The sequence below is a fragment of the Ursus arctos genome, unplaced genomic scaffold (genome assembly GCF_023065955.2).
Source record: "Ursus arctos isolate Adak ecotype North America unplaced genomic scaffold, UrsArc2.0 scaffold_13, whole genome shotgun sequence".
NCBI classification, from domain to species: domain Eukaryota; kingdom Metazoa; phylum Chordata; class Mammalia; order Carnivora; family Ursidae; genus Ursus; species Ursus arctos.
Genome location: NW_026622797.1, coordinates 14,566,248 through 14,593,414, shown reverse-complemented (window position 1 = coordinate 14,593,414; position 27,167 = coordinate 14,566,248). Strand labels below are relative to the sequence as shown.

Sequence of the window (27,167 nt, the reverse complement as noted above, 5' to 3'; positions counted from 1 at the left end):
TGTTTGTCTGTATAAAAAGGAAATGCCAGAGCAAGTTTAGTGGTTTCTTGTCCCATTTTCTCATCATAGTCTTGATAACATGCAACTAAAAAGTTTTACTGAACTTCTTTGGCTCTTTATAAGTCACACTGACCCTCAAACCTATTTAAGGACAGTGAAGGGTCTGACATGCAGGTAGAAACTTCTGAAGATGCTGTAGCTGTCCCTGCTTTTCTTGTTATTTAAGAAGAGAGCTAGGAATGAGTATCCATCAGATTACTCTAGTGCTCTAAGTGTTTTAGTTGAAGAGGTAAAGTGTTTGATTTGAAAGCATACAAATTTTCATCCACTACTTAGTGTATAAACTTGATTACTCAAGAAATTGAGTAATGGCCTTCAGTTGAACATACTCTTTTTTTTTTTTAAAGCAAAGTCAAGGATGCTGTTTAAGGGAGGGGTAAAATGGGATAGTACATGGACTTGTTAATCATTGCAGATGGAGAAGCAGTGTTTCTTAAGATGTTTTGTAGGCAGAGACCTTGGATGAGTTATATAAGCAGATTTGATTATTGGCTCAATAGCCAGGTACCATCTTTGAGTATAATTCCAAGGAAAAAAAAGACTCCACTGAGCTCCCTGCTTCTCTGACATTATTATTTCAAATGGTCATGAGGTACAGTGGAGTCCCAAGCCTATCTGTGTACCACTAGCTATGCTGCCACTTCATGTTATCTCTCTCAGATGTACAAAGAAGATAGTTAACGTTAGCTCAAACAGACATGGCCCAGGCGGGTGTTGACTTCAAGGTTAGCTAAGACCAGAAGGACATCAGTGTGGTATCACAGTGGAGTCTGGTTATGGTTCCAGGCAGTGAGGCGTTAGGTCCAACAAGGGTAACTGACAAGCTTTGTCCATTAGGCCTTGGAAAGCATCAGGGGTGGGGTGGTGGGATTAGACATTCCAGCACCCTGGATAGCTCCCCCAACAGTGGCTGAGGGTAAGCAGAGCCTGACTTTCTGAAGAACCTTGGCCCATTTAGCTGGCTCCATCCACTTTGTAGAGGTGTATTAAGAGAGAACTTAGGCCTTTTGTGCTTAGGAACTCACCCTTGTTCTTCCAAGATGAATTGGTATGTACATTTAGTTTCACATTTCTAGTCACCTTCTGGCTTGACATATGTACCCATGACTGGAAAAGGCCAGTGGATGGGGGAGAAGTGGTGGCTGTTCTCTCATTATCTATTTATTTTACCTCTGGAATCCTTTCAGAGATGGGGCTCACAGTTGAGGTCTTGACAATATATGCACAGAAAAATATGAAATTTTGATCTCCATAGTCCGCACTCGCTTCTCTACGATCTATAGTCTCCATGCAACAGCAGGAGAAATCTGTTAAATATGGTCTTTCATATGGTCTTTCCTTTAAAACTCACACTGCACTTCAAGTCCAGATTCCCTCCTGTGGCTTATAATACTCTACAGTCTCTTAGTCCTGCTTATTTCTCCCCCATTCATTATAATTCAGCCACACTGGCCTTCTTTCTCTTCCTCCAACACACCAACCATGTTCCTTCCTCAGGACCTCAGCACATTTTTCCCTTTGCCTGCAACACCCACATCTTTACTCAGCTGGCTTCTTGTCATTGAGATCTCTGCCCAAAATCATTTTCTCAGAGAAAAAGACCATGGCATGTCATGATCATGTCAGCATCTTCGGAGAAGTCTTCCATGATTACCTTACCCAAAGTAACCCTACAAATGTTTGCCCCGAGTTTTGTTTTGTTTTGTTTTGTTTTCTTTCCTACTCCATTACCCTTATTTTTCTTTAAAGCCCTTAAACCTTTACCGAAGTTCTCTTATTTATTCATTTGGGTGATGACTGTCTGTCTGTATGAGGTGCTGCTTCCCCATATTCCTGCCTGAACTTGGATGTAAATTCAGGAAAGCTGATTTCACGTCTGGTCTGCCTTGTTGGTTACTGTTGCTCCAGTGCCTCTAGTAGTATTAGGCACATCTCTGTTAAATAGATTATGACAAGAAGTCAAAAGAATTGTAGATAAGACCTGCTAGAGGACCTCAGAAAACGAAGATATTTCATTGGGTAAGGCTGGCAGGAGAAGCATTAATGCAAGTGGTATATTTGACATAGGCCTAGAAAGGAATGAAGGATTTTCATAGGCAGCAAGCAGTTTGGGAAATAATTCCAGAAGTGTGAAATAGCATAAACCAAGAAAAGCTCAGGGAAAACTGGGTGAATAAGCCTTGAGAGAACAGGGGGATCATTGTCCTCTCTCTGCCTCTTTACTTTTCCTCTTTGGCTTTTTAAAAGTAGGCATTCCCCACCATCTACAGTCTCTTTTCCTTTCATTTCGCCATCCTTTTCTCCATCTGGTGTCCTAGGTCTCATGCGTATCTGTTTATGGGTTGAATTGTGCTTCCCCAGAAGCCATGTTGAAGTCCTAACCCCCAGTACCTTGTTATTTCCAAGTAAGTCACTGTAGATATAATTAGTTGAAGTCATATTGGGGTAGGGTGGACCCTTGATCCAGTAGGACTAGGGTTCTTATAAGAAGGGCATTTGGATACAGAGACTGAGAGGAGAATGCCATAAGACCACAGAGAGAGAGAGAGATTGGAGTGATGCATCTACACGCCAAAGAACACCAAAGATTGCTGGCAAAAACGAGAAGCTAGAAAGAGGCAAGGAAGTAGTTTCTGCTGACAACTTGATTTCAGACTTTAGTATTGTGAGACAATACTTTATGTTGTGTTAAGTTACTCATTTGTGGTACTTTGTCATGGAAGCCCTAGGGAAACAATATTTAAGACCTAAAGTGTCACAACTATGTGGATATCTCCCACATTGAGCTCCTGCCTCAACCTGGCTTCTTAGTGACTCCCATGTGTCTTCATCTGACACTAGCTGCTCCTCCTGGTGAACACTGTTGATATCTGTTCCCTCAGGCACCCACCCTGAAAACCTTAGGGTCAGTTGTCTTCATCTTCTCACCCCTGACGTTTCCCATCAGAACTGTTGTGTAGCTCTGTTGAGACCACTTCTTTAACATGCATTCATCCAATTCTCACTAACTTTCTCTGGAATCATTGCAATAACCCAATGTTTCCTATTGCCTTCTTCACTTAAACCATTTGCTTCATTTGGTTTGCCTTCTTCTAAGCCATTCTGCACACTGCCAGTCACTAATGCTCTTAAGGCAAATCCCTAATCCTGTCAGTACCTTGTACAGAACACTTTAATGACTTCCATGGCCCAGGGAAGAATTCTTAGACCACCATTCAAGGATTTCCAAGTCACTGTTTGTACTTTTGAAGTAAATTTTTTATACTGGGTTACTTGTTGTTACTCAAATATGAACATTCTATTTCTTTGCTGGGAATTACTTTCCAAACTTACCTGTAAAATCTCTTCCAATTCTAGTCAAAAGTTACTGTCATCAAACCTTATTCGACATTAATGCAGCAGTTCTCTCTGTCCTGTGGCCCACTGTGTCTGGGACTGCAAGTGTCTGTGTAGACAGTTAGATGGGTCTTTCCCTACTGAATGTGAGCGCCTCCCAGATCAAGGCTTCATATTGTAGGCATCACACAGTGAATAAACAAAAGTATGAGAGGAAGGTTAGGATCAGTTTGTGGGCCTCAGGCAACACAAAACTATTACATTTTTTCAGTCATGGGAGAGATAGAACACACTTTAATTAAGACTAACATAATATAATAAAAAATATTATAAAAAACAAAAACAAAAACAAAACAAACAGATTAACCTGCCAGAGGTATATAGGAGAGACTATAGAGGGAGAGAGTGGAAGCATGAAGACTACGTTGGCTGGTATTCCAGTAGTTTAGACAGGCTAAAAATCTGGACTTTTGGGTATTTGTGAAAAAAAGGGAACAGACTGAAGGATATTATAATGAAAGAATCTAGGTTGTTTTAAGGTGATTTGGTATGGGATGTCTGGGAGAGAAGGAAGGTAAGAGGTTCACACACAGAGGGAAAATAATGATGTTATCAACTGAGCTGAGAAAAAGCAAGAGAAAGGCCAATCAGAGAGGGATTGTGGTAAGTTCAATTCCAGATACTGAGTTTGACATGATAGCTGGCTGTCGGGACAGAATTATCTAGAAGCTACAGAAAGAGAGTCAGCATTCTGCAGACAATCGAGGGGTGGGGATTTGAATCGATTCCCTCAATTAATATTAAAGAAACTCAGTGAAAAGAATGGTTAACTACTTCCTGAAGGTTGCCCATTATTAATAGAAGAGAAGTAATTCCAGAAACTTCCTCTTGATTCTCATAATAATGTATTATGAGTTCCCTGCACCTTACCAAAACCTTGTAAGAAACACTCTCATTATTAAAAGTGTAAGTTTGAGGCCCTTCTAAAGAGGAAAATCACAAATTAGCCCAACGGGCCGAATGCTGCTCTCCAGGAGCTTACATTTAAAAGAGAACATGCTGGTTCCATCACATAGAGCTGTACAAATAGTAAACAGCAGGAACAAATAGAAGCATTTTTATGACTTTCAAATAAAAAACAGGGTTTTTTTTTTTCAAATTATTTATACTGTGGGAGTCCACAGGCATCTTTTCTGACCCAGAGCTTGCCTAATCCTTCCATTATTTCTACTTCTAATTTTTTTTTTAAAGATTTTATTTTTTTGACAGAGAGAGAGAGCACAAGCAGGGGGGAGGGCAAGCAGAGGGAGAGGGAGAAGCAGTTCCCTGCTGAGGACCCTGATCACGACCTGAGCAGCAGGCAGACGCTTAACTGACTGAGCCACCCAGGTGCCCCTCTACTTCTAATTTTTACTCTCCATCTTGTAGTCGCATGCATGTTGTGCAGCAGAGAAATAAGACCAGTGAAGCTGAAGGGCAGAGGAGTTTTGCTGTGTACACATATGAGTATCATGTAATTTTCAAATGAAAGCATTTGTAATGAAACTTTTTGAAAGAAAGGCCTTACCCCCAGGTAGAGGTAAATTTGCTAGATGTTTGGCTCCTGGTTCTCATCAGACAACAAAGAAAGGCACAGCCCTGAAATTCAAGACCTGAAAACTTCCTTCCATGTAAGGATGTCCCTCTCCTTACCAATTTTCAGTGCTCGTTACTCTAATGCTATAGTATGAAATTGGATGTGTGCGTCCATGCACATGGATGCATGCATTGGAAAAAGGGCTCAGAAAAGCAAAATCATAGTCTTTTTACCTGTGAAATGATAGTGGCTCTTCCTTTTTTCGCTTTGGCCAAGTAATCTTTATCTTGGAGATAATTAAGACAAAATGCATCTGACAAATAAAATCAGTATAGAACCCCTATTTCTTGGCAGCTCTTGTGGACACAGCTGAAGCTTTTAGAGGTCTTTAAAAACCATGGCAACAAATGCCTTTGAAGGGTAAGCAAAGGTTCCAAATGTTTTTAATCGCTGGTGTTTTTTATGCTACCACTTCAAGCATTCTTCTCCATTTTTTGTTCAACTGATGGAAATTAAATTTCCAATTTCCCTACTAAGTGGTTCTGTCCTGGTGATGACATTGACTATTTCCATTAAAGTGGTAGAGTTTGTGCCCATATACAGTGGTTAAGCATATCAACAATTCCATTAGAAAGCCCTATTTCTCACAAAATTTTGAACAAAATTATAGATAGCCTTTAATTGGCACATTTTCAAAGGGCATCAACTAGCCCTCACAATTATGTGCTGACATTGTTCTTACAAAACCTACCAATGGTGGCCCACGGCCCAGTATTCCCCAAATTTCTCTTTCCTTCATGGAAAGCTGCTGTCAATACCTTTAAAATGCTATATCTTTTTAAAGGGAATGGCCTGTTTTTCTGATACTCATTCAGAGAAAAATATGCTTTGAGATGTAGACTGCTCATTTCTGAACTATCTGATATATTTTACTATTTCAGATATATGTATATATATATATATATATATATTATACTATAGCTTGCTTGCCTGGCTTTTTGACTGAAAAATAACATTCAAGAAAAATCTACCTCATAGATATATCATCTGCTTTGTAAAATGTTGCTTGCTGTTATGTTAATTCTCGGCTCATGTGCAAGTTATAGAGCAGACTTGATATTTTTAAAGGAGAGAAATACTTGAGAGAGAATGTAGTGGGGAGAGTATTCTTATTATATCCACCCCCCCCTTTCCATCTTCCTTTAGCTGCAATAAAAAGAGATTTTATTTTTTCAGTTGCTAAGACATGAAGGAGAAAAGGCGAAAACAACTTAGTTATTATTAATTATTAACTATAATATATCTCTGCAATAGGTCCTGTTCTATTTTCTTTGAGAGAGAGTGTATGGATTTGAAATTTTATCCAACTGAACAGCATTTTTATCTGATTCGTTGGCAGTTTCAGAATCATGTATCATGTCTTAGAAAGTACAGAGTGAATGGGTGGCTAGATTACACTTATAAATATGAATTTTTTTGTGATTGAAATCTAAGCACAGTGACTTAAAATAATGGCTTCCCCACTTTAGTATATTTCATTAAGTGACACGTACAATATTTTCCTTATACACCAGAGAAGAGAAATTACTCTTCTTAACGATAATCAGATTTCATGATCATTTTGTTCCTTTGACACTTCAGAGTTATTCATAAGGGAATTCATTTGAACATTGTATTAAGAGTGCATTTACCAATACTGTTAATGAGGGCCTCCTACTCACCATAGAGATCGTCTTCTTCTTCTTCTTCTTCTTCTTCTTCTTCTTCTTCTTCTTCTTTTTTTTTTGATTCCTAGCTTGCTGATTACTCCAAGGACCCCCTTCCCACTGCACGAGCGCCTGCAGACCCGCGCTATCTTTTCCTCTACCTCATGCACAACCCCTTGCACTGGCTTCCGTGCTTATCAAGTTAATTTGCTCCATGTCTTCACCAAACCCTTGTGGGATTTGTGTTTTCCTCACCTGTATTATTGGGTACATACCGTTCTTTCCCCTTCTCACCACCCAACCTGACTTCTAAGGAAGATGGTCTCTCTTTTACGAGACTCAATCCTTGGTTTTCCTTATTGTCCTCTTCCTAGCACATATGTATGCACCCATAGACCTCCCTGCTCGAGTTCCTCACAAGCGCAAAAATATATAACTCGGAGTCCCTGAAATCCACTGAAGGATTCAGCTTGTGCACAGAGGGAAAGGTTGTAATAATACCTATTACACCACAGAAGAGTTAAACTCTGCAACTGCAGGAGATGTTACAAAGCAGTATACAGGGACAGAAGGGTCTTTCAGATGGTGATGTTATGAGTTGAGAGGAGGAAGCAGGCACAGTGCTCTGGAATAAACTTGAAGACATCGTGGAGGAGATGGTGCTTCAACCGGTGCCTCTCCCGAGGACCAGACAGAGAATTCCTCTTCATTCTAAGTGCCCCATGATTTGTTGTTGTGATTACATCCTCCCTTCTGCATGTTCGATGCTGTGGAGTGTTCTATAGTATTTTAGAAGAGTGCGGGTTTTTAAGAACCACGAATTTTAAAAACACCCTGTGTGTCTATCTGTACTGCTATTATTAGCGGTAAGTCAATTATTATGTATCCAGAGGTTGATAATAACTTTATTCATTTCCAGGATGTGAGTAATGGTTTATTGCAACTTATTTTTGAAGTTTGACATGAGCAATGTTAATAAAAATGCAAAGATGTTCTTCTATAGTAATATAGAATGCAGCTATTCTGGGGGTAGATATATGTGATAGTTGATGTGGAAGAAAACAGTTGGTCCCAAGCTAAGATATATTTAGGGGGCTCAGCTTAGATTTCATAATTTGTGTTTGCAACTTTCTTGATATTTTTCCTGGTGTTAGCTTTATGAAATATTTATGAAGGGATGTTTTTAAAAATGGCCAGAGACTTTTGCTTTCAAGAATTGACATAAACTTTGCCATAACATGAACCATTAGTAGGTGATAAACTTAGATTCATCCTTTAATTTTTAAAAGCATGGAAGTGGGCGCCTGGGTGGCTCAGTTGTTAAGCGTCTGCCTTTGGCTCAGGGCGTGATCCCAGGGTCCTGGAATCAAGCCTCACATCAGGCTCCTCTGCTGGGAGCCTGCTTCTTCCTCTCCCACTCCCCCTGCTTGTGTTCCCTCTCTCGCTGGCTGTCTCTCTCTCTGTCAAATAAATAAATAAAATCTTCAAAAAAAAAATAAAAGCATGGAAGTAAACCTCATCTTGGAGAAGGAAGACAATGGTTTGGTTAGTTTTCATCAGTTGTGTACAGGGTATTTGAAGGGGTTCATTTCCCCTCTCTCCATTCTCTCTGTAATACTTGATCTTAAGGTTGGCACTATGGATACGATGGTGTGAATGTATGAGATGACAGAAGTCTATGAACATAGATCCCAGAAATGGGCTTTTTCCATTCTGTTGCCTGTTTCGGCAGTATTCCTTCCTGAATTCTCGTAAGTCCAAGCGAAGGGCAGGAGAAACAAAGTGTGTGCTGGCTTGGCTTTGGGGCTCAGGGACCCTTCTGCTTTTTCCTGCTTTTGTTCTCACATCTGATTACTGAACCAGTGAAGGGCATCAGAGTCACAATCCCTGATTTTGGATCCGTTTTTCCTAGAAATACAAATACTGTTAAGAGCCTTGTGGACCATTTATTGCTCATAAAAATGCTTCTTAGTTTTTCTGAATACAAGATAGGAGGAAGAGCTTGAGTGAAAGGTTTCTTGTAAACACTTTCTTGTGTGTATGTGTGTGCGTGTGTGTGTGAATACACACACACGCACACACATACACACAGGTACATATGTAATTGTGCATATTTATATACTGTATAGAGGGAGAAGAATATGTATGCACTTTGGACGTATGTACTACAGAATATTAACAGTGAGTATCTGAGTGATAGGATTATGGCTAAATTGTATTTTTTTGCTTATGTACATTCTAATCTTCCTACAATAAGCATTTTTTACTTGTATAACAAAAACATTATTTTAAAAAGCCATGTTGCAAATGATTAACTGATTTCGCACTAGTGTTTTCCTTACTCTTTCCTAAGTAGAGAAAGATTATTATGTGTCTAGCAAGTCTTCATACTTTATTTTCAAAATGTCTTTATTCTTTGTTTGCAAGAGGCCACGTTTGCACTGAAGTGCAGCTTTCATTTTATTTATTCATGAACCCAAGTGAAATTACATCAGGTGGACATTAGGTAGCTGAGGCCCACAAAATATTATTTCTTTTGAGTTGTTGAGAAGCTATAACAAAGGAAGAGAAAGAAAGGCCTTGTGTTTAATGATACCACCAGAAATCTAGGTCCTTAGAGCAGCTGGCTTGACCAGCAAGGATGAAATATTATCGTCATGCAGCCAAACAATGATTGTTTACTCTAACCATACATCCTGGGCGGCAGGAGCCAGCATGGGAGGGGCTGGGTCTTACCAGTTTGTTGATTGCTGTTGCATGGTGATAGAACTGAAACCTTGCAGAAACAAGGATTGCAATCCTGATGCCCGGACATAGGGGCTCTTAACTTCCTTCTCATGTTTCTCAAGTCCCACTATCTTCAAAAGTCTTCTTTATAATCCTGAAGGATGCCTTCAGAGTCTTAAAATTTAGTCATTCAAGAGGAGTAGGATTAGTAAGAATTTTTTTCCCCTTTGATTTGAATATGGCAGGATAGCCATTGAAATTCATGAAGTTCTGGGTTGGGATGTGGCTTTCATCACTGGGTGTCCTAGCCTTTTGCCTAAGGCACCAGACTAAGTATGCATTAGACGGGCATTTGCATGACCTTTCAAGAATCAGGAACACTTTAAAAGGGGATGCAATTTGGGGACCTGCACGTGACAGCGGTTGTACTGTTCCTCAGCGTCCCCTAATTGAGTAAGCACGTTCTGACAACAAGCTTTCACGAAGGGAGTGGTGCTTTCCAGTGCATTTGCATCTCATGTTTGCCATAAAGCCCACACTCATCTGAATGCAGTGCATACATTAGATCAGTCTGGAGATAGTGCTTGATCTTCACCTCGATTATCTGCCCGGTGCCTAACTCCCTGTGCCGAGTGACACCGGAAGCTGCTCATGAAACGAACTCTAGCAATTCATTCTGCTCTCACTTCTTCATTTAGAAATTTTGTTATTTTTTAAATTCTGAAAATAGTTGGATAAAAGGTAGGGAAGTCATTTTGAAGTAGCTGGAAAAATTGAAAGCGAAGCATTATCTTCTGCTATAATGGACTAATTACTGTAATGATTCTGTTTTGTTTGTTCAAAAGTACATCTATACCTTTAAGAAGGTCTTGGGATAGAAAAGCTCCCAATGACAAGGAGCTGACACTGTCTCCTGGGATAAACTGTCTGAAGTCCCAGGGAGTTCTGAGGTCTGCATTGGCTCCTGGCTGCCCAGGTTCGGGGTCAGTAGTGCAAGTGTAGAGCATTTTTTTGGGGCTCACGTCCCCACTTTCCTTGGGGCAGAGACAGAATATTTTGTTGCATTAACTCTTAGAAATATCATGAGTATCTTAGTGATTTTCTTTTCTTTCTTGTGTGTGATTTTTCTTTTTAGAGATATTAAATTTTCTCACTCGACTGTCATAATGCTGGAGCTTCTTTATCCAAATGAATTTTAGTTTTGGCAGCCATTCTCTTTTAAAGCTCTTCATTTTCACCTCCTTGAGAAGGGAGCTCTTTTAAAATACTGCTACTACCACTAGATCAGTCCCTTTGCTCTTGTAGAGTTTGCATGTGGCGAAAGCTGTCAGAGCCAAGGAACCACTGACACAGACAAGGAAAAGAAAGTTGGGTGGGACTGAGGAGCGACAGAGGATCACGGGATGTGCAGTCTGGCAGCTTCCGTGGGCCCTGCCCTTACCACGTGGAAAGGCTGCTTTGCCTGAGGAGAGGCAGTGGCTGATTGGGAAGTAGAGACTGCACAGTGAATCACAACCGACTGGATTTTGAGGGAGAGGAAGGGGATGATTCTGAGATGTTGAGTCAGGATGTGCAAATTTATTTTTTATTTTTTATTATTATTATTTTTTAATGATGCATTTGGACAACTGAGCAAAAGACTGGGAGTTGAATTTGAGATGCGTCCTGTCCCACTACACTGCTTCTTGATCCATTCTTGTTTGTTTTTAGTATCTTATCTGTGAATTAATACATTACTTTCAGTTGCTGCATTATTCCCCTTAAGGAGTTTAGCTTTGTATTTTAAGTAGAAACTAGACTCACACCTGGTCTGGTGCGTTCCGTTTAGGACGGCCCTTTTGCTTTAAACTATAACTGGATTAGGGATTGCTGTGATTTATAGTTCATGGTATGAAGTCATTTAAGTACTTAATAGTATATTTAAAGTGAAAGGAATAGAAATTAAAGACTGAATCATTTACCAAGAAATAACAGGTCAGGTTGATTCATTTTTGCAACACTTAGTAAAGAGATTTGTTCCTTTCTTCAAAATCGGCTTTGTTTCCGTCACCAATTAAGTGGAGTGAACTATTATAAAAACGCATATGAGTCAGGCTACAGTAGCATTTTTCCAAGAAAAGCTTTACAAGAGCAGTCATTTTGGGGCTATCTGCTTTGTACCTGCTGATACGGCAGGAGATCCAGAAGGGGTCAGAAAAACAAGTCTTCATGTTCATTAACCTTCTACTTTTTTCTTCTTTCATCCATTTTTTTTCAACTTCCATGACTTATGATGCACAAAATATCATGACTGTTCTTTACTCTTAGTGTATTTTTCGCATTTTTAATCCAGGTCATAGTTTGTCACAATTTATAAAAGACCGCTAATAAAAATGATTTTCACGTGAGAATTTGCTATACAATTATAAATTGCCATAAAAATACTAGTTATCATTATCATGGCTTATCAGCTATGTCATTTTAGCAAAATTATTTCATGTATTAGGTAGATCTTCTGGTTTCAAGTGACCAAAATCAAATTCAAACTAGCTTTGGGGTGGAGGGCAAAGAGTAAGTTTTGGTGGAAGGCTACTTGAGTGTCTTGGTTAACTGCAGTCGTGGTAGAGGTACAGCCAGACCTTGGTGACCGTGGGCCCAGGGACTCAGAGCCCGTCAGAACCCCAGCCTTGCCTCTGCTCCTCTCTCTGTGCCAGCTTCACGCTCTCTGGAAACTTGTGTGTTTTCCCTAAGAAGGGAAGCAGGGCTGGCGACAGCCGCCAAGCCTCACATCTTGTGACGTTCTTCCATTTAGAAGATACTAGCAGAAGGGCTCTGATGGGCTCACCTTTGGTTAGGGACCCATCGCTGTACCAACTGGCTGCTGTTGTGGGACAGAGTCACATTTCACAGGTGATCCTGGGAGCTTACCTTGAGTTAGGCGGCTGTTCCAGAGAAAAGGATAGCATTGTGTGCCAGACACCCCTATCGGTGTCTGTCATACCTGATGTCTCTGAACTTCCATTTCCTCAGTTATAAATGGCACAGTGATTTCTATGTTGTTGGGCTGATACAGTGGTGAAAGATTATGCTCAACCTGTAAAGAGTCATCATCATTCTTACCTCCCACTGGCTCTATCGAGTTTCCTCTAGGGTAGCTTTCTACTCTGAGGCTGAGTAGAGCAAATACCTTAACATTTCATTATTTTGCTTCTAAATCAATCTTTACCTTACTTCTTAAACATACATTTCTTTCTTATAGCTAGCAACTGAAAATTAGTTAACATTTCCACTACAAAACCAAAGGAAGAGAGTCAGGGATTTGAAAACTTCTCTGTGGATGTCTACCTCTTACCTGTTCATCTTTATCTTATCTAGAATGTTGGGGCGCGCCTGGGTGGCTCAGTTGGGCATCCGACTCTTGATTTTGGCTCAGGTTGTGATCTTAGGGTCGTGCACTGAAGCCCTGCATCAGGCTCTGTACTCAGAGGGGAGTCTGCTTTTCTCCCTCTCCCCCCCCCCCGCCTCTGCTTGTGTGTGCACTCTCTCTCTCTCTCTAAAAGAAATAGATAAATCTTTGAGGAAAAAAAGAAGAACGTCAAGCTGGAGTGCCTGGGTGGCTCAGTTGGTTGAATGTCTGACTGTTGATTTCAGCTCAGGGTCTTGATCTCAGAGTCGTGAGTCGAAGCCCCTTGTTGGGGCTACTGAAAAAAAAAAAAGAATGTTCAGCTTTGGAGAGCACAGACAGTGTATCCTTGGGTCTCTCAAAATATCAAGTACAGGTATTCTTCGTTTTCCTGAAAGTTCATGTTAGGCCACTTTACCTTTATGAAAGACCTACATTAGTAATGACTTTTATTGTAAAAGCAAAATCCTCTTCAGATTTTTTTCAGTTAGCAAAAGCAGGTACTAATGTAGGTCTTCCATAAAAGCCATGTGGCCTTAATGCAAACTTTTGGAAAGCGGGGGACACTCTTTGCTTTACAACATTTTGTCTTATAAAGGGTTTCATAGGAATGTTCTACTTTTGGAAGGGGAGGGGCAGAAACCTGTATATAGCTTCTTGCATATAGCAGAGACTCGAAATTGCTTGAATGAATGAATGAACTTTTTTTCTGCTACATCACTTCTTTTTGTAAAAATTTTTATCTAGTCTTCCCTTACTTAAAATATCCTTAAAAAAAGAACAAATACAGTGCTTAACTTGCATTGTACAGAATTAGAGGCAAATACTTTTTAAATTAAAACTTGTTGGATGTATAGATTATTGGGATAGACTTTATCTTATGGTTGGGTGAGTTTAAATAGACTGTTTTAAATCTTGCCATGTCTTTGATAGTGACACCAAAGAATATAATCTCTTTCTATGAAAACATTCCCAAAGAGTGGGCTGTGCTTCCAAATTAGCCTAGAATTTTTTAGTAAATTAGAAAAAAAAAACTTCATAATAACCTTTATAATTGCCACTTCAAAATGGGAGTTTGGAGTGACACCAAATTATTAATCAGTAGAGAAGAGTAGATTTCAAAAAGGTAATTATACCAAATTTAACACCTCTTGAAATGTATTCTGTTAAATAAATATAGTCCCTCTTCCCTGTTCTTATTTGTAAGCAATGAGGATAATTCAGGTACCTTGAATCAGAAATCAGAGTACGATTGGCTTAATAGTTTGGGGCTTACTTCTGGCTATATATGACTTTTGCCCTTTCTCTTCTTGGACAGGAGAGACAGCCACATTCTCTTTAAAGCCCAGAAGTGAATGATTAGTGTAGTTTAGCTCTTCTCGAAGAGGCGTGTTATGACTTCCCCACATTCCTGGACAGTTAGACTGTAATTCTTGGTTGTTTGAAAAGCTGTTTGAATGTATTTTAAGAAGCTTGAATAAATGGCTATTTTTCTTACAGTTTTGCTTGCTTTTCAAGCACTGGAATAGTTTCCAGCTCTGACAGTTAGCCGTGTGCTGACTGGAGTGAATTTTTTTGATATGACGAAGTGTTTTGGATGATTTATGCTTGACTGCATGAATATAGCCTTGCAAGTTATATGGTGTGAATAGAATTGGTTAAAGGTAAAAAGGGATTATTTAACTACTAAGAAAATGATAGGTTATTATGGATTGATTTGAGGGTATTGTCGTTCATCTGGAGATTTACTATCTAATAATAATGATGGCTAACGTTGAGTGAGTACTCACCTTGCACCGGGCTCCTTGTTTTGGGTTTTATATACATCATCTCATTTAATCTTCCATGGAATTCTAGAAAGTTAACTCTATAATTTTCCCATTTTGTAGATGAGGAAACTGAGGCATTTAAGAAGTAAAACCAGTATTCAACCCAACTAGTTGGAGGACAGAACCCGTTGTGTTCTCTTAACTGTTGTGTTCTGTTGTCTCCCTCAAGGGAGGAATCCTTCTGAAAGGGACATTGGGAATGAGGGCTGCCACTGTAGCTGCCTCCTTGTCCCACTAGGTTTAAAGGCAAGAGAGGGGCACAGCGTTGGCTGGGATTAGTCCAGCTTGCCAAGGGGAACGGGGCTGTTACCATGCATGGGCCGAATCCCAGGCCTCTCCCCCGCCCTCCATGCCTCCTTATATCCTACTTGGCAAAGGATAAAGGTTACTGATGACTTCACCCTCTATATGGAGAGGAGACCTTGGTCCCTCCAGGGATAAAGGTTTGGGTCAGAGGAAGGGGTGCCAGGCCCAGCAGGGGCAGGAGGAGGTCCCAGGTACTCAGGATGGCTTTGGGATAGGAGCAGAAACAGACTGGAGCCTCTGCCTGTGGCTTGGGTATCTGCTACTCATTCTTTGCTGGAGTATCTGCAGGTTGAAAAACACAGCTCACGCTTAGCCCTTTTCCTATTCTTTATAAAAGAAATGTGGTCATTTTCCCTTGCTTAATAAGGTTCTGGTGGTTAAGTTTGTTACTTTGTCCAGGGGGTTGTAAAGTAGAGAGAAATAACTGCTGGATGGGTGGTAGCAGAACCAGAAAAGGAATGAAAATTTTAATGCCAGGCTGGTTTTGGTTAGAAATTTTTAAAATGCTTTTTTAAATTATTATTTTGCTTATTATTAAAAAAAAAACTATGAATGCACATGTTAGATGTTAAACAGTACAAGGTGGTACATGATGGAAAGTTAAGGCCTTCCTCTGGTTCCCTACCAAAATCCATACTTTCTTGATAGGTGAGCACTATTAATAGTTTCATCCAAAAATTGCATGCGTATACACGCACATACACTTACACACGTATGTATATTTTGGTTATATAGGTGGCATTATACTCTACACATTATTCTGTGAATAGCTTTTGTCACTGAATAATATATATTGGAGATTTTTTCATATTGGTAGATATAGGTCTCATTTTTTTTAAATGGTTGTATTTTAATCCATAGTAATACATTCTGTTGGCACAAAGTTTTATGGTTGACCAAGTGTTTACATATATTATCTCTCTGGGCCTCATAGCAGCCACTAAAGGAGGTATCAAAAGGCCCAGAGGAATTGCCTGGTCAACTGGGATCCCATGAAGCCTAGGACTCAAACATGAGTCCAGTGCTCTGAGCATTGTGATGTCCCCCCAGTACCCCCATATTCCTTCCATTTAGTGCAGCAAGCACAGATGGAGATTGGCTGTTCAAAAGTAAAAAAAAAAAATAAAAAAAAAAAAATCACCGATCCAGAACCCTAAGAAGCCAGATGAAAAGGAAGTATGCTCCTCAGGAAGGTGAGAAAAGGCAATAATCAAAATTTAGAACCAGAATGGGCTCTTTTTCCCTTAACTTTTATAGATGAGAGCATGGGGCCAAGAATCCAACAGTTTAGCTTGTTCAGGGCACCCAGGCCATTTTCTTTCTGGAGGCTAGTTCTCAAGGTTGGTAGGAGAGAGGAGACTGTTGACTTTTCCAGGCTGTCTTGTTTTCATTAGCTGGAATGGGGTGTGGACAAGCAGATAGACTGAGAAGTCCGAACACCCTTGAGAAATGAGAAAATTCCTTTCTGAGCATTGTGGAGTGGCTCTTCCGAGAATCTCCGCATAGGGCAGTCTGGCTGCACAGACCTGAGCTGTGTGGACGCACAGGAAGTGTGGATTTAATACATTCCCACACATTTGGTTACTGAGCATCTAACACTCATCTGGATCTTCGCTAAGCTGCAGGGAAACTGTCCCAACCACGAGGACTAGAAAACACATGAGAATATCTATGCTACTTTGGGTTAAATTTACCATGCAAATAAGGACAAATAAATACAAAACAGGTGTCCTTATGCATAGGTTTAGTTTTATCAAACAACCCTCGCGTAAAGGTTCATGGGCAACACAATGGATGAACCCATTTATTATTTCTACTTGTTGGGAGAAATTGTTATTCAAGCTGAGAATGTAGACTGATCATTATTTCTAAGTCTGACAGACTGTCTTTTGGCTTATTTCCTCGTTTTTGATATGGACTTAAAGATAAAAAGAGAATAACTGAACTCATGTTCAGATATGTTAGAGGAGTCTTTTGACCATTGAAACACAAGCTCCTGCCTCTTCTTTCATGACTTTTATCAGGATACCTAGGAGGAACTTCACTAGGGACTTCATTTTGGAGGGCTCCTGAAGAAGGATGAAACCCCTTATTTAACATTTACATGGCCAGAAGCTTAAAGGACATTCATATTCCACACTATGTCAGATCTGAATAAACACCTTCTTTCCCTTCTCTCTGAAAGCCCTACAGTGTCGGAGTGAGAGGGTGGGACATCGTGCTTCTTAGTGACATGTGGAATCCAGGACAGTAAGCACAATGCAGCTCAGGGTCTCTGAGTTTTGCCCTCTTGCTCTGAGGCCCCTAACCCCCATTCCCCCTCGCTTCCTCAGCTTTGGACAAGAACACTTTGAAATAGTTTCTACTGCTTTTGGACAGCAGTGTTTGGACTTTAAATGACTCTAAGTTGGGAGAAATCTTGGGGAACTCTCTGGAAACAGTTGAACAGACCAAAGGAGAAGGGTCCGGTGGTGAGCTGAGTGCTGCCTGGCATTGAACTGATCACACTGGTTGTCACACTGCTCTCTTTTGTATGATGCGTATCTATTGTCCCAGAAGGAGCAATTTCAGAAAGTCCTTTTCTGGGTTGTAGAGCAGCCCTTGTTTATTTGTTGAGCCTTAAGAGGCCTTATTGAAAGTGGTCCATTGTCTCTGGTGTATTACAATGAGATGGTGGTCACTGATTTCATTATGTTTTCCTTTATTGCAGCTGTTGGTTTGATCCTGGGCCAGGTGCTTAAAACAATTGTGGTTTCGCAGATGGTAAGCAAGGCTAGACAAGGAGAGGGACCGTGTCGTTCCCCTGGCCAAAATTTTTAGCAGACTGGGGCCTGACAAGGGCAAATAGAGGATTTCCTCTTCATTTTCATTTAGAAAAAGAAACTTTCCAGGACAGTTATCCTTCCTAGAATTCCTTTAAATATTTTTTCCTTTAAAAATACCCTTAGATGCAAATAATATTTTTATTTCCCTTAAAATATACCAGAATTGACTAGCTGTAAAAATATAATTCGGGCTGCATTATTAAGGCATGCCGTTTTTATTTGCATGCCATGACATACAGATGTGGTTGTGAAATAGTTCAAATCATGGCACATTGAATGTCCTCACTGGATTTTTAGGAATGCGTTCACTGAGACAGCCAAATTCTATTTCATTTTGTTTGGCTCATTGCACTGGCTGTAAATCAGAGAATATTCACTTTAATATCTGAGTCAAAATTTATTTCCAAACATAATACTGCAGTTGTTCTTTTACAGAAGTAAATTTCTTATTTATTTCCCTAATACCTTGCCTTCTACTCTCTCTTTCTCTCTTTTATGTTGGAATGTGCTGAAAAGTCTTTCAGGGAGATTTTGATAAAATACGCTATAATCCACTGAAGAATATATTTCATGTGGTTAATCTCTCATATCTTTAACTTTGGGAGTCTTAGGAATCACAGGTTCTGGAAATAATTTCATTGCTGCTTCTGAAATGCCCTCCTGATGTTATAAGATTGTAATTACATTAGGGAGAAGCATTTTGATTATAAAGTATAACAGTGTTTAGACATCTGGCTAGGTGTAGGTATTGAGTTCTTTTCCATGTCACCAGCCCCGTGGTGGTATTCCTGGAGTAACAGGACTTGTGAACGAGGCAGACCCAGGCCTTTGATCATGGACCTGCCTCTAGTAACCAAGTGACCTTGAGTAAGTTAGTCAGTCTCTTGGGTTCTCGGTTTCTGCTTCAATAACATGGGAGTTACAGTGACCTGACCTATCAGTTGTGATGTTTAGATGAGAAAAAGAGCTAAGGTCACCTGGCACAGTGCCTGGTCTGTGGCGAGCACATGGCCAATACTGCTGACCAGCCCTCGGGCTCAAGGGCATTTTTTTAGAGGGAAATCTGAACAGGCCAACTTAAAATTTACACCTTTAATTCTTTTCCTGCCCTACCTCATGGAGATGCTTCTTACGCATCCCACTTCATTTAAAAAAGTTGTGGTAAAATATATATAACATAAAATTTCCCATTTTAATCATTTTTAATTCGGTGGCATTAAGTACATTCACATTGTTGTGCAACTGTCACCACTCTTCATCTCCAGAACTTTTTCATCATCCCAAATGGAAACTCTGTACTCATTGCACAATAAATTCCCCATTTCCCCCTTCCTGCAACTCCTGATAACTCCTGTTCAGTTTTCTGTCTCTATGACTTTGACTCCTCTAGGTACTTCATCTAGGTGGACTCATACGATATTTGCTCTTTTGGGTCTGACTTATTTCACTTAGCATGTCTTCAAGGTTCATCCATGGTTGTAGCATGTATCCAAATTTTATTTCTTTTGAATGCTGACTAAAACTCCATTTTATGTATCTACCATATTTTTTATGTATTTTCTGCCGATGGACATTTGGGTTGTTTCCAGCTGTTGGCTATTGTGAAGAATGCTGTTGCGAACATGGGTATATCGATATCTGTTTGACTCTGCTTTCACTTTTTTTTGAGCATATACCCAGAAGTGGAGTTTCTGGATCATATGATCCAACTTCATTTTGACATGCCTCCCAAGCTTCAGTACTGCATTTATAATAATAGTTTGTTGGGTAGTTGCTCGTTGGTGTGCTACTGAAATCTCAAATGCAACATGTTTCAGATTATTCCACATCTCTTCGTCCCACCCCACTCCCAAATCAGATCCTCTTTTTGACTAATGATAAGAATAATTTTTGAGTCATCCTGGCGCAAGCCACCAGAATCTTTGACCTCCTTCTCCTCCTGTTCCTCCTCCTCTAGCCCTAAGAATTTGGCAAAGCTAGTTTAAGCTTTTTTACCTCTTCTCTCTGCCTTGTCTTCTCTACTACTCAGAGATGATTAATGCATATTTTGGTATTTTTTTTCCCTTGGCATTACCTTGAACATTTTTAATCCTTCATTTTCTAATGAAAATCATATATTTTGAACTCTCATTTCCACAACAGATTCTCTTAGGACCAAGTTTTGCTCTTGTGGACCTGAGTTTTGGGGTCCTGGGAATGGCAGCCATTGCTTTGTTTGGGGTCCTGGGTATGGCAGCCATCTTCTCAGTCATTACTTCCCTTATAGAACTCCAACCCGCCCCCTCAAAAGGCCTGTGCTCCAGATGGGATTGAGGTGGGGGCAACACAGAGCTCTAGCAACTCCATTTTGTTCAGGTAACAAATACTTGTTGAGCTCCACTGTGTGCCTGAGAATGTGCTGGGCACAGGATAAATGGCGATAAATGAGACGGATATAGTCCATCCCTTGTCAAGCCTGTAGTCACCTGGGGATTGTGACAAGCAATTGAAGTCCAGTGTAGTAAGCACCATGACAGGACAAGCGCTAGGCATCATTGGAGGGACAGAAAGGAACCCCATCTTGACTGACACACCTGAAAGATTAATGGGAGTCAGTTGGGCTAAGAGTAGGGGAAGTGTGTTCCTACAAGAAAGAATGGTGTGTGCAGTCCTGGGGGTAAGAAGAAGAAGGGTATGTTAGAACAAGACATGGTTAGAACTTAGAGAGTGGTAAGAGATAAGGCCAGGAAAGGAGGTAGGGGCTGATTGGGAACAGCTTGGTAAGCTGTTTTAAGGCATTTAGTTTTTATCTTTAGAGCTTTGAGGAACATCAGAATATTAAAGCAGGATAGTGGCATGGTGGTGTATGATTTTAGAAGAATCACCTGGCAACACAATGGGGAATGGTTGGCAGGGGAAGGGTGGAGGCAGGGGGTGGCTTAGTGGGCCGCTGTGATAATCCGGGCTGGAGATGGTATGAGTTATGGTAGGGATGGTGGGCCCAGGGAAAAATTGATTTTGTTTTGAAGAAGAATTTAAAAATAATTGATTTGATCAGTATGTGCATGTGTGTGAGGGTTCGAGTGAGGAAGAGGGTAGAGAGTCTTGCAATAACACCAGGTCTCAGGCTTTGTGGTGTAATAAAAAGGAAGAGACTGATGAGGAAAGATGACCATCAGTTGCTGGGACACATCCATCTTGAAGAGGCTATGAAAAAGTCAAGTCTAAATGGATGGTGGGCAGGTAGGTATATGGGTGTGAAGTTCGGCAAAAGAGATTTGGTCTGAGGTGACTGCCGGAGTGTGCTGAGGGAAAAGTGTGGCAAAAGGAAAGATACCCAATGTTATGTTTCTCTCAGGATATTGCTTGTTTTATTTTTTTTCAGCTTTATTGAAGCATAATTGACAAAATTATAAGATATTTAAAGTGTTCATTGTGATGATTTGATATACCTATATTTTGTGAAAGAATTTCCTCCACTGAGTTAGTTAACACATCCATTACCTCATGTATTTACTTTTTTGTGGTGAGAACATTTAAGTTCTACTTTTTTTTTTAATTTATTATTATTTTTTTTATGATATGTTAGTCACCATACAGTACAGTCATTAGTTTTTGATGTAGTGTTCCATGATTCATTGTTTGCGTATAGCATCCAGTACTCCATGCAATACGTGCCCTCCTTAATACCCATCACTGGCCTAGCCCAGTCCCCTACCCCCTTTCCCCTCTGAAACCCTCAGTTTGTTTCCCAGAGTCCATAGTCCACTTTCTGAGCAGATTTCAGTGACACAAGTGTGATCACCTGTAGTCACCATGTTATACATCAGATCCTTAGACCTTATTAGTCTTAAGACTCCACATAAGTGACACCATGCAGTATTTATCTTTCTCTGTCTGGCTTATTTTACTTAACATAATGCCCTCCAGGTTTATCCATGTTGTCACAAATGATAGGATTTCTTTTTTTTTTAAGGCTGAATAATATTCCAATATATTTATATAAATATGTAAATTATTTCTTTTTTCATCTATCTGTCAACGGACATTTAGGTTGTTTCCATACCTTGGCGATTCTGAATAATGAATGCTGCTATGAACATGGTAGTACAGATATCTCTTTGAGTTAATGATTTTGTTTTCTTTGGGTAAATACCCAGTAGGGGAAATATTGGATCATAGGGTAGCTCTATTTTTAATTTTTTGAGGAACCGCCATTCTGTTTTCCACAGCGCTGCACCAGTTTGTGTTCCCGCCAAACAGTGCGTGAGGGCTTCCTTTTCTCCGAGTCCTCACCTGCTTGTTTCCATTTGGTCTGTTTTATATTTCTCTGGAATCTCTGACTATGGGTCATTGCTTATTTGTGTAACTAGCAAGCGTCATCTTTCTGTGTGTTGTAACAATGCAAAAACAACTGCTACTGACAGAGGGTAAAATAGGAAGAAAAGGAGAAACAAAAAGGCAAGAGAAAGAATCCCAGAGACCTGTGGGGAAAGCTGTATGTGAGCCCATCTGCTGGCCCAGGAGCTGTGGGTTGGCCTGGTGGTTCTTGCTCCTCACGCTTTCTGCTTAGGTTTCATTCGTTTCTTCTTCTGTCTACTCCCAGTTATTCAGAGCCCACATTAGTCCAAAGGCGTTATTTTTTATTTTTTGGTGGGCAACAAAATAGTGATCATTTCTCCAAAACGTCACCTGAGCCTCACATCTTGGCTTTGGCCTTTTGCACTTCATCTGGGCCTGGGTACAAGGCACGTTGGGGCTGGTCTGGTCACAGGTACATGGAGTTCTTCAGTGTCCTCAGTGAAAACACTGTTTCATTCTTACAGTTGGTGTGAGGTGTTTTTTGTTTTTTTTTTTAATTAGCTCTACTTCGATGGGATATGATTTTTTACAAGCATTGTTTTTACAAGAACAAATAATAAAGTTTAAAGTGAAGTTTCTTCTTAAGGAAACTAACTTTTTAATTGCTTCCCTTGCTTTCATAACACACTTTTACTGGGGCACCTGGGTGGCTCAGTTGGTTAAGAATCTGACTCTTGATCTCAGCTCAGGTCTTGATCTCAGGGTCCTGAGTTTGAGCCCTGCCCAGTGTGGAGCGTACTTAAAAAAAAAATAACACACCTTTACAAAATTATTATACTCAAAGAACAAAAACCTACCTTGCTGTTTTCCTTCTCTGATGTCAGCTGAAGACTTATAAAAAGTTGTTAATGATGTTTAGTTAAGGTACTAAGCTTACAGGTCGTATATCAAATATGTATCTATTCATTTTTTTCTCGTTGCCAATTTACCAATTCTAAATTTTAGTGTAGTTGGAGCAGGAGAAAATTCGCTTTGTCACCAAGAGTTTGCATTACAAATATGATTCTGCTATGCATCTATTTTCTTTCTGATTAAGGGATGAATGCAGTTGCACAAATCCAGTGTATTTTATCTGTTAAACATGTTAGTTCAGGAATTTCACTTGGTTCTATAAAGATACACATCTACAATGATGGCCAATGCAAACAGAACATTTCACCAATTGGCCTCTGATCCAATTCAGTTCTCCCATCTTCTGGCTTGCAAAACAAATGGTTTTTGAGGAAAGTGAATCAAAGTTAATTTTTGGTTCAAATGGTTATTGACTGTTTTCTTCTGAGACTTAATATAGACTCATTTTTTTAGAGTTAAAATAAATCAGCATGTACGGTATAAACATCATAGGAGACCAAACGCTGACAGTCTCTTTGAGGTGTCAGAAGATGGCAACTTTTGCTTAAAGTTAACATCTGCCCAGGTAAATTTTGTTTCTGGTTCTATGATTTCCTCAGCTTGTCCCCGTTAATAAGTTCTAAACATAAAAATTGTGCCTGGGTATTTGAGGCAGTGTGTGGTCTCTTACTAAAGTGGTCCGTTTACAATTTTGCTCGCTAGTTTGCTGGTTCCTATTATGCAGAAGAGGAATGCACGTGTTAATTTGATCCAAAGCCTGTTTATATAGTACTTTTTATAATGTATATCTAAAGATAGAGAAACAAGTTTTACGAGACCAACATTTCTTGTTAAGGCCCCGCTCCACCCTGTTCTAATTGAGATTGACCCTTAAGTTGAATAAAGAACAAAGAGTTCTGTAGAGAAAACACTTCAGTACATGTTGCATCTTGCCCTTGGTGAATGGGAAAATAGAGACACAGATTATCTGAATTAGAGGGTGCAATATTGCCTCACTTATTGTTTGAGAACGGGAAACATTTAAAAATAGTCCATGTCATCTCCATAGTCTAAATTCAGGTGTAAGATTTTACACTTATATTAATGGACTTCTTCATAAAAACATGCCAGTTATTTATTAATTTGCGGAGTTTCATATTCTGCACATTAGAAACCAGACTTCTTTTGAGGGATAAAGAAATGGAGGTGACCTCTAAATCTTAGAGCAGAAACTTCTTGTGGGCAGTTGGTTGTGGGTACCTAGAACTCAGAGAAGAGGGTTGGGCCGGGAGTACAAATCTATAAGTCATCGGAGTTTATGACCGCGGAAACCGGAGCCATGGAGTAAATTCTCTTGTGGGAAAATTTGGAGTCCTAAGAAGGGCCTGACACTGAATCCTGTGCTGCTGCTCCAGCTTAATGTTGGATGGAGGGAATCTGCAAATAACACTGGGAAGCCACAGCCCGAGGGGTGGAAGGAACACGGGGGAGTTCTGCATTATGGAAGCCAAGGGAAGAGCATGTTTCAAGAAGAAGGGAGGAACTGTCCGACGCTCTGATAGGTCACGTATATGGGGACTGGAAATATCTGTTGAATTCAGCAATAGGAGTCATTTGATAGAAGGATTTAAGCAGCTTTTGTGGGGCAGCTAAGGTAGAAAACAGACATGGGTTGGGCCATGCAGAAGAGGTGAGGATAAAGCAGACCTCAAGTGTGTAGACCTTTCCAAGGAGCTGAGCTGAGAAGGGGTGGGATGTAAGATCAAAGTTTGAGAGTGATGTGAGGTCACGGGAAGGCTCTTTTGTGGGACAGGGTTGCACATGATGAACCTGGAGATGCGGTAAGTAAGTGGTACAACAAGGAGGATCGATAATAAAGTAACAGCAGCAGCAACAGTGTTTATTGGGTTCTCACCACGTCCAGGGCACTGTGGTGGGCCCTTGGCAGGTGTTCTCGCATCGAATTCTTAGAATAGTGCCACATAATGGACGCCATTATTTTCTCCAGGTTAGAGAGGGGTGAGACCTAGAGATGTTAACTACCCCCTCTCAGCGTTCTCCAGCTGGAAGGAAGGACTGACTTATCGACCTAAGGACTGAACTTTGCTGCCACCCCAGCTCACCACCCTGGACTTGAATTTAGGTGTTTCAGGCTGCATTTAAATACTACCCAAAGATTTTCTAAATTCTATTTGAAGAAAGGCCACTTTGAAACTCTCTGAAAGTTCTAATAGTGTTATTCCGACAAGGATTTTAGCTAATGGTGGGGGTCAAAGAAAAAAAAAGCTTTATTTGCTGAGAAAATGTGTGAGTGTGCCTTTTGCCCCCGAATATAAGCTGTATGAACTGAAGGTGATTTGCCCAAAGGAATCACGAAGCAGTTGGCTGAGGCAAAAATCAAGTCTAGGAGAGTCCGTGTCGTCCCCCCCCCTCCCCCCACGGAGAAGGGCTGCAAAGGGATGGCATGCCCAGGTAGCAGCCCAGTCAGGCAAAGTAAGTGATAGCAAAACATCCCCCAAACAGCTGCCCTGTAGATTCTGACTGGCTGTGTTTCCCGAAATAATCTTAATTCTGTCCTCTTGCTTTTCATAGGACATAATGACTACATGTGTCCAGCTACCAACCAGTGCACGATTGATAAGAACAGGAGGAAGAGCTGTCAGGCCTGTCGGCTCCGCAAGTGCTATGAAGTAGGCATGATGAAAGGCGGTAGGTACCTGCCCCCCCAAGGCGCCCACCCGGGAGGGGCGTCTATGCCTGGCCCCCCAGCGCCGGCTATTTCGGTCCCAGCAACCGTGGCAGTGCAGTGTTTTCCCTTCTAATTAGTTGTTTCCTATTCCTATTCCTATTTTTCTTTGCAACAGAAGTATTTTTATAACATATATATATTTTTTAAATAGGAAGTGCCTGGAACTGGGGATTCTAACATGCCATTTTGTTTTATATTTTAGATGTAAATACTTATATTTTAAATCAGAGGTGTGTGGGAGGTGGCGGTGAAAGGAGAGGGAGACTGCTCAGTGAATTATTCTAGAAATATTTTTCAGTGACTGTTTATATTGCTAATGCTAGAAAACGATGTCTGAGAAGAAGCTTTCCCTAAATTGAGACTTGTCAATGTGAGAGCTAAATAGCTAATTTATAATCTTCCAATCTCTTAACATCCCTCAGGGAATTTGAATTTCAATCAAAAGGCGGATTTTCCTTTATTAGTTGAGTCAACCAGCAGCTCCCATAACCTCAGCGTCTGGCATAGGGCTGGGAGCAGTGGAATGACTGTGGAGCACTAACGAATCATGAGGCACTGAGGCTTTGTGCCCGTGTGCCTCCGTCTTTGTGGTAGGGCACGTGCGCGTGTGCATGCGTGTGGCTTTCTGTCCCCTCACCTGTCCGGTTTTCTTTTACGGAAATCCAGTGTCTGGTTCTGAGGGTATTACCTGCTCTATAGATGTGGTTCCCCGATTGTTCTTGTCTTCTTGGGGGTCTAGTCTTGAGGAACACAGATGCCAGTCTTGGGTAGCCTTCAAAATACTGGGAGAGAACAAATAGAAAATGTGTAAAGTCATGGCGCATTCAGTGTTTCAGGAGGATACAAACAGAGGGATAACATAGGATTATGTTAGGTTTCCTGATGACTGTAGTAGGGGAAGAGCTTTCTGAAGGAGACGGGGCTTGAACATGAGTTAAGGAGAAAGAGTTGCAGTGAAAAAGAATGGGGATTGTGCAGGTGGAGGGCAGCTAACCTTTAGCTTGTTAATACTTGGATGAAAGGGGAAGTGGAAGGAAAACCAAGAACCTGGTTGCAAGGAAGCTTACAGTCAAAGACTCCTGAGGTTTGTGGTCACAGATAAGCCTGCCAGGTTGGGATTTTAAATACAGCATTTGGAATAAATTCTCTTGATGAACAGACAAAATGTTGAATTTATGCATTGTGTGAGCTGTGACTATATGTCTTGGATGTCTGAAAAAGCAGCTTTAATTTAAAGGGTAATTAATTCCAAGAATTTAACAGCCACATTCAGAAAATGACACTTGGAGTCATAAATGGATTAAATATTTAAGGAATTCATCTTTCTTTGTACCATTAGAAAATTAGTCAGGCTTAATTAAACTCACAAAAAGCTTCTTAAGGTAAGTTGAAAAGTGACAGGAATATAACAGCTACATGTAAAAAGTTTAATTTGAACCAGTGGAGTCCAAGTTTAATGTGCTTCTTTGATGACTGCTGGTAGATTAAGCCCAGCCTCT

General features: G+C 40.4%; 1 protein-coding gene across 11 annotated transcripts in view; it reads left to right on the top strand.

The window, feature by feature from the left end:
* Window positions 1-27,167, top strand: part of ESR1 (estrogen receptor 1) — a 390,082-nt gene that overhangs the window by 164,920 nt on the left and 197,995 nt on the right. For all 11 annotated transcript variants that reach the window (XM_044386430.3, XM_048226166.2, XM_048226168.2 and 8 more), the window contains one exon: window positions 25,512-25,628. In XM_044386430.3, coding sequence (XP_044242365.1) covers window positions 25,512-25,628 — 117 coding nt within the window. The remainder of the gene's footprint in view (window positions 1-25,511; window positions 25,629-27,167) is intronic.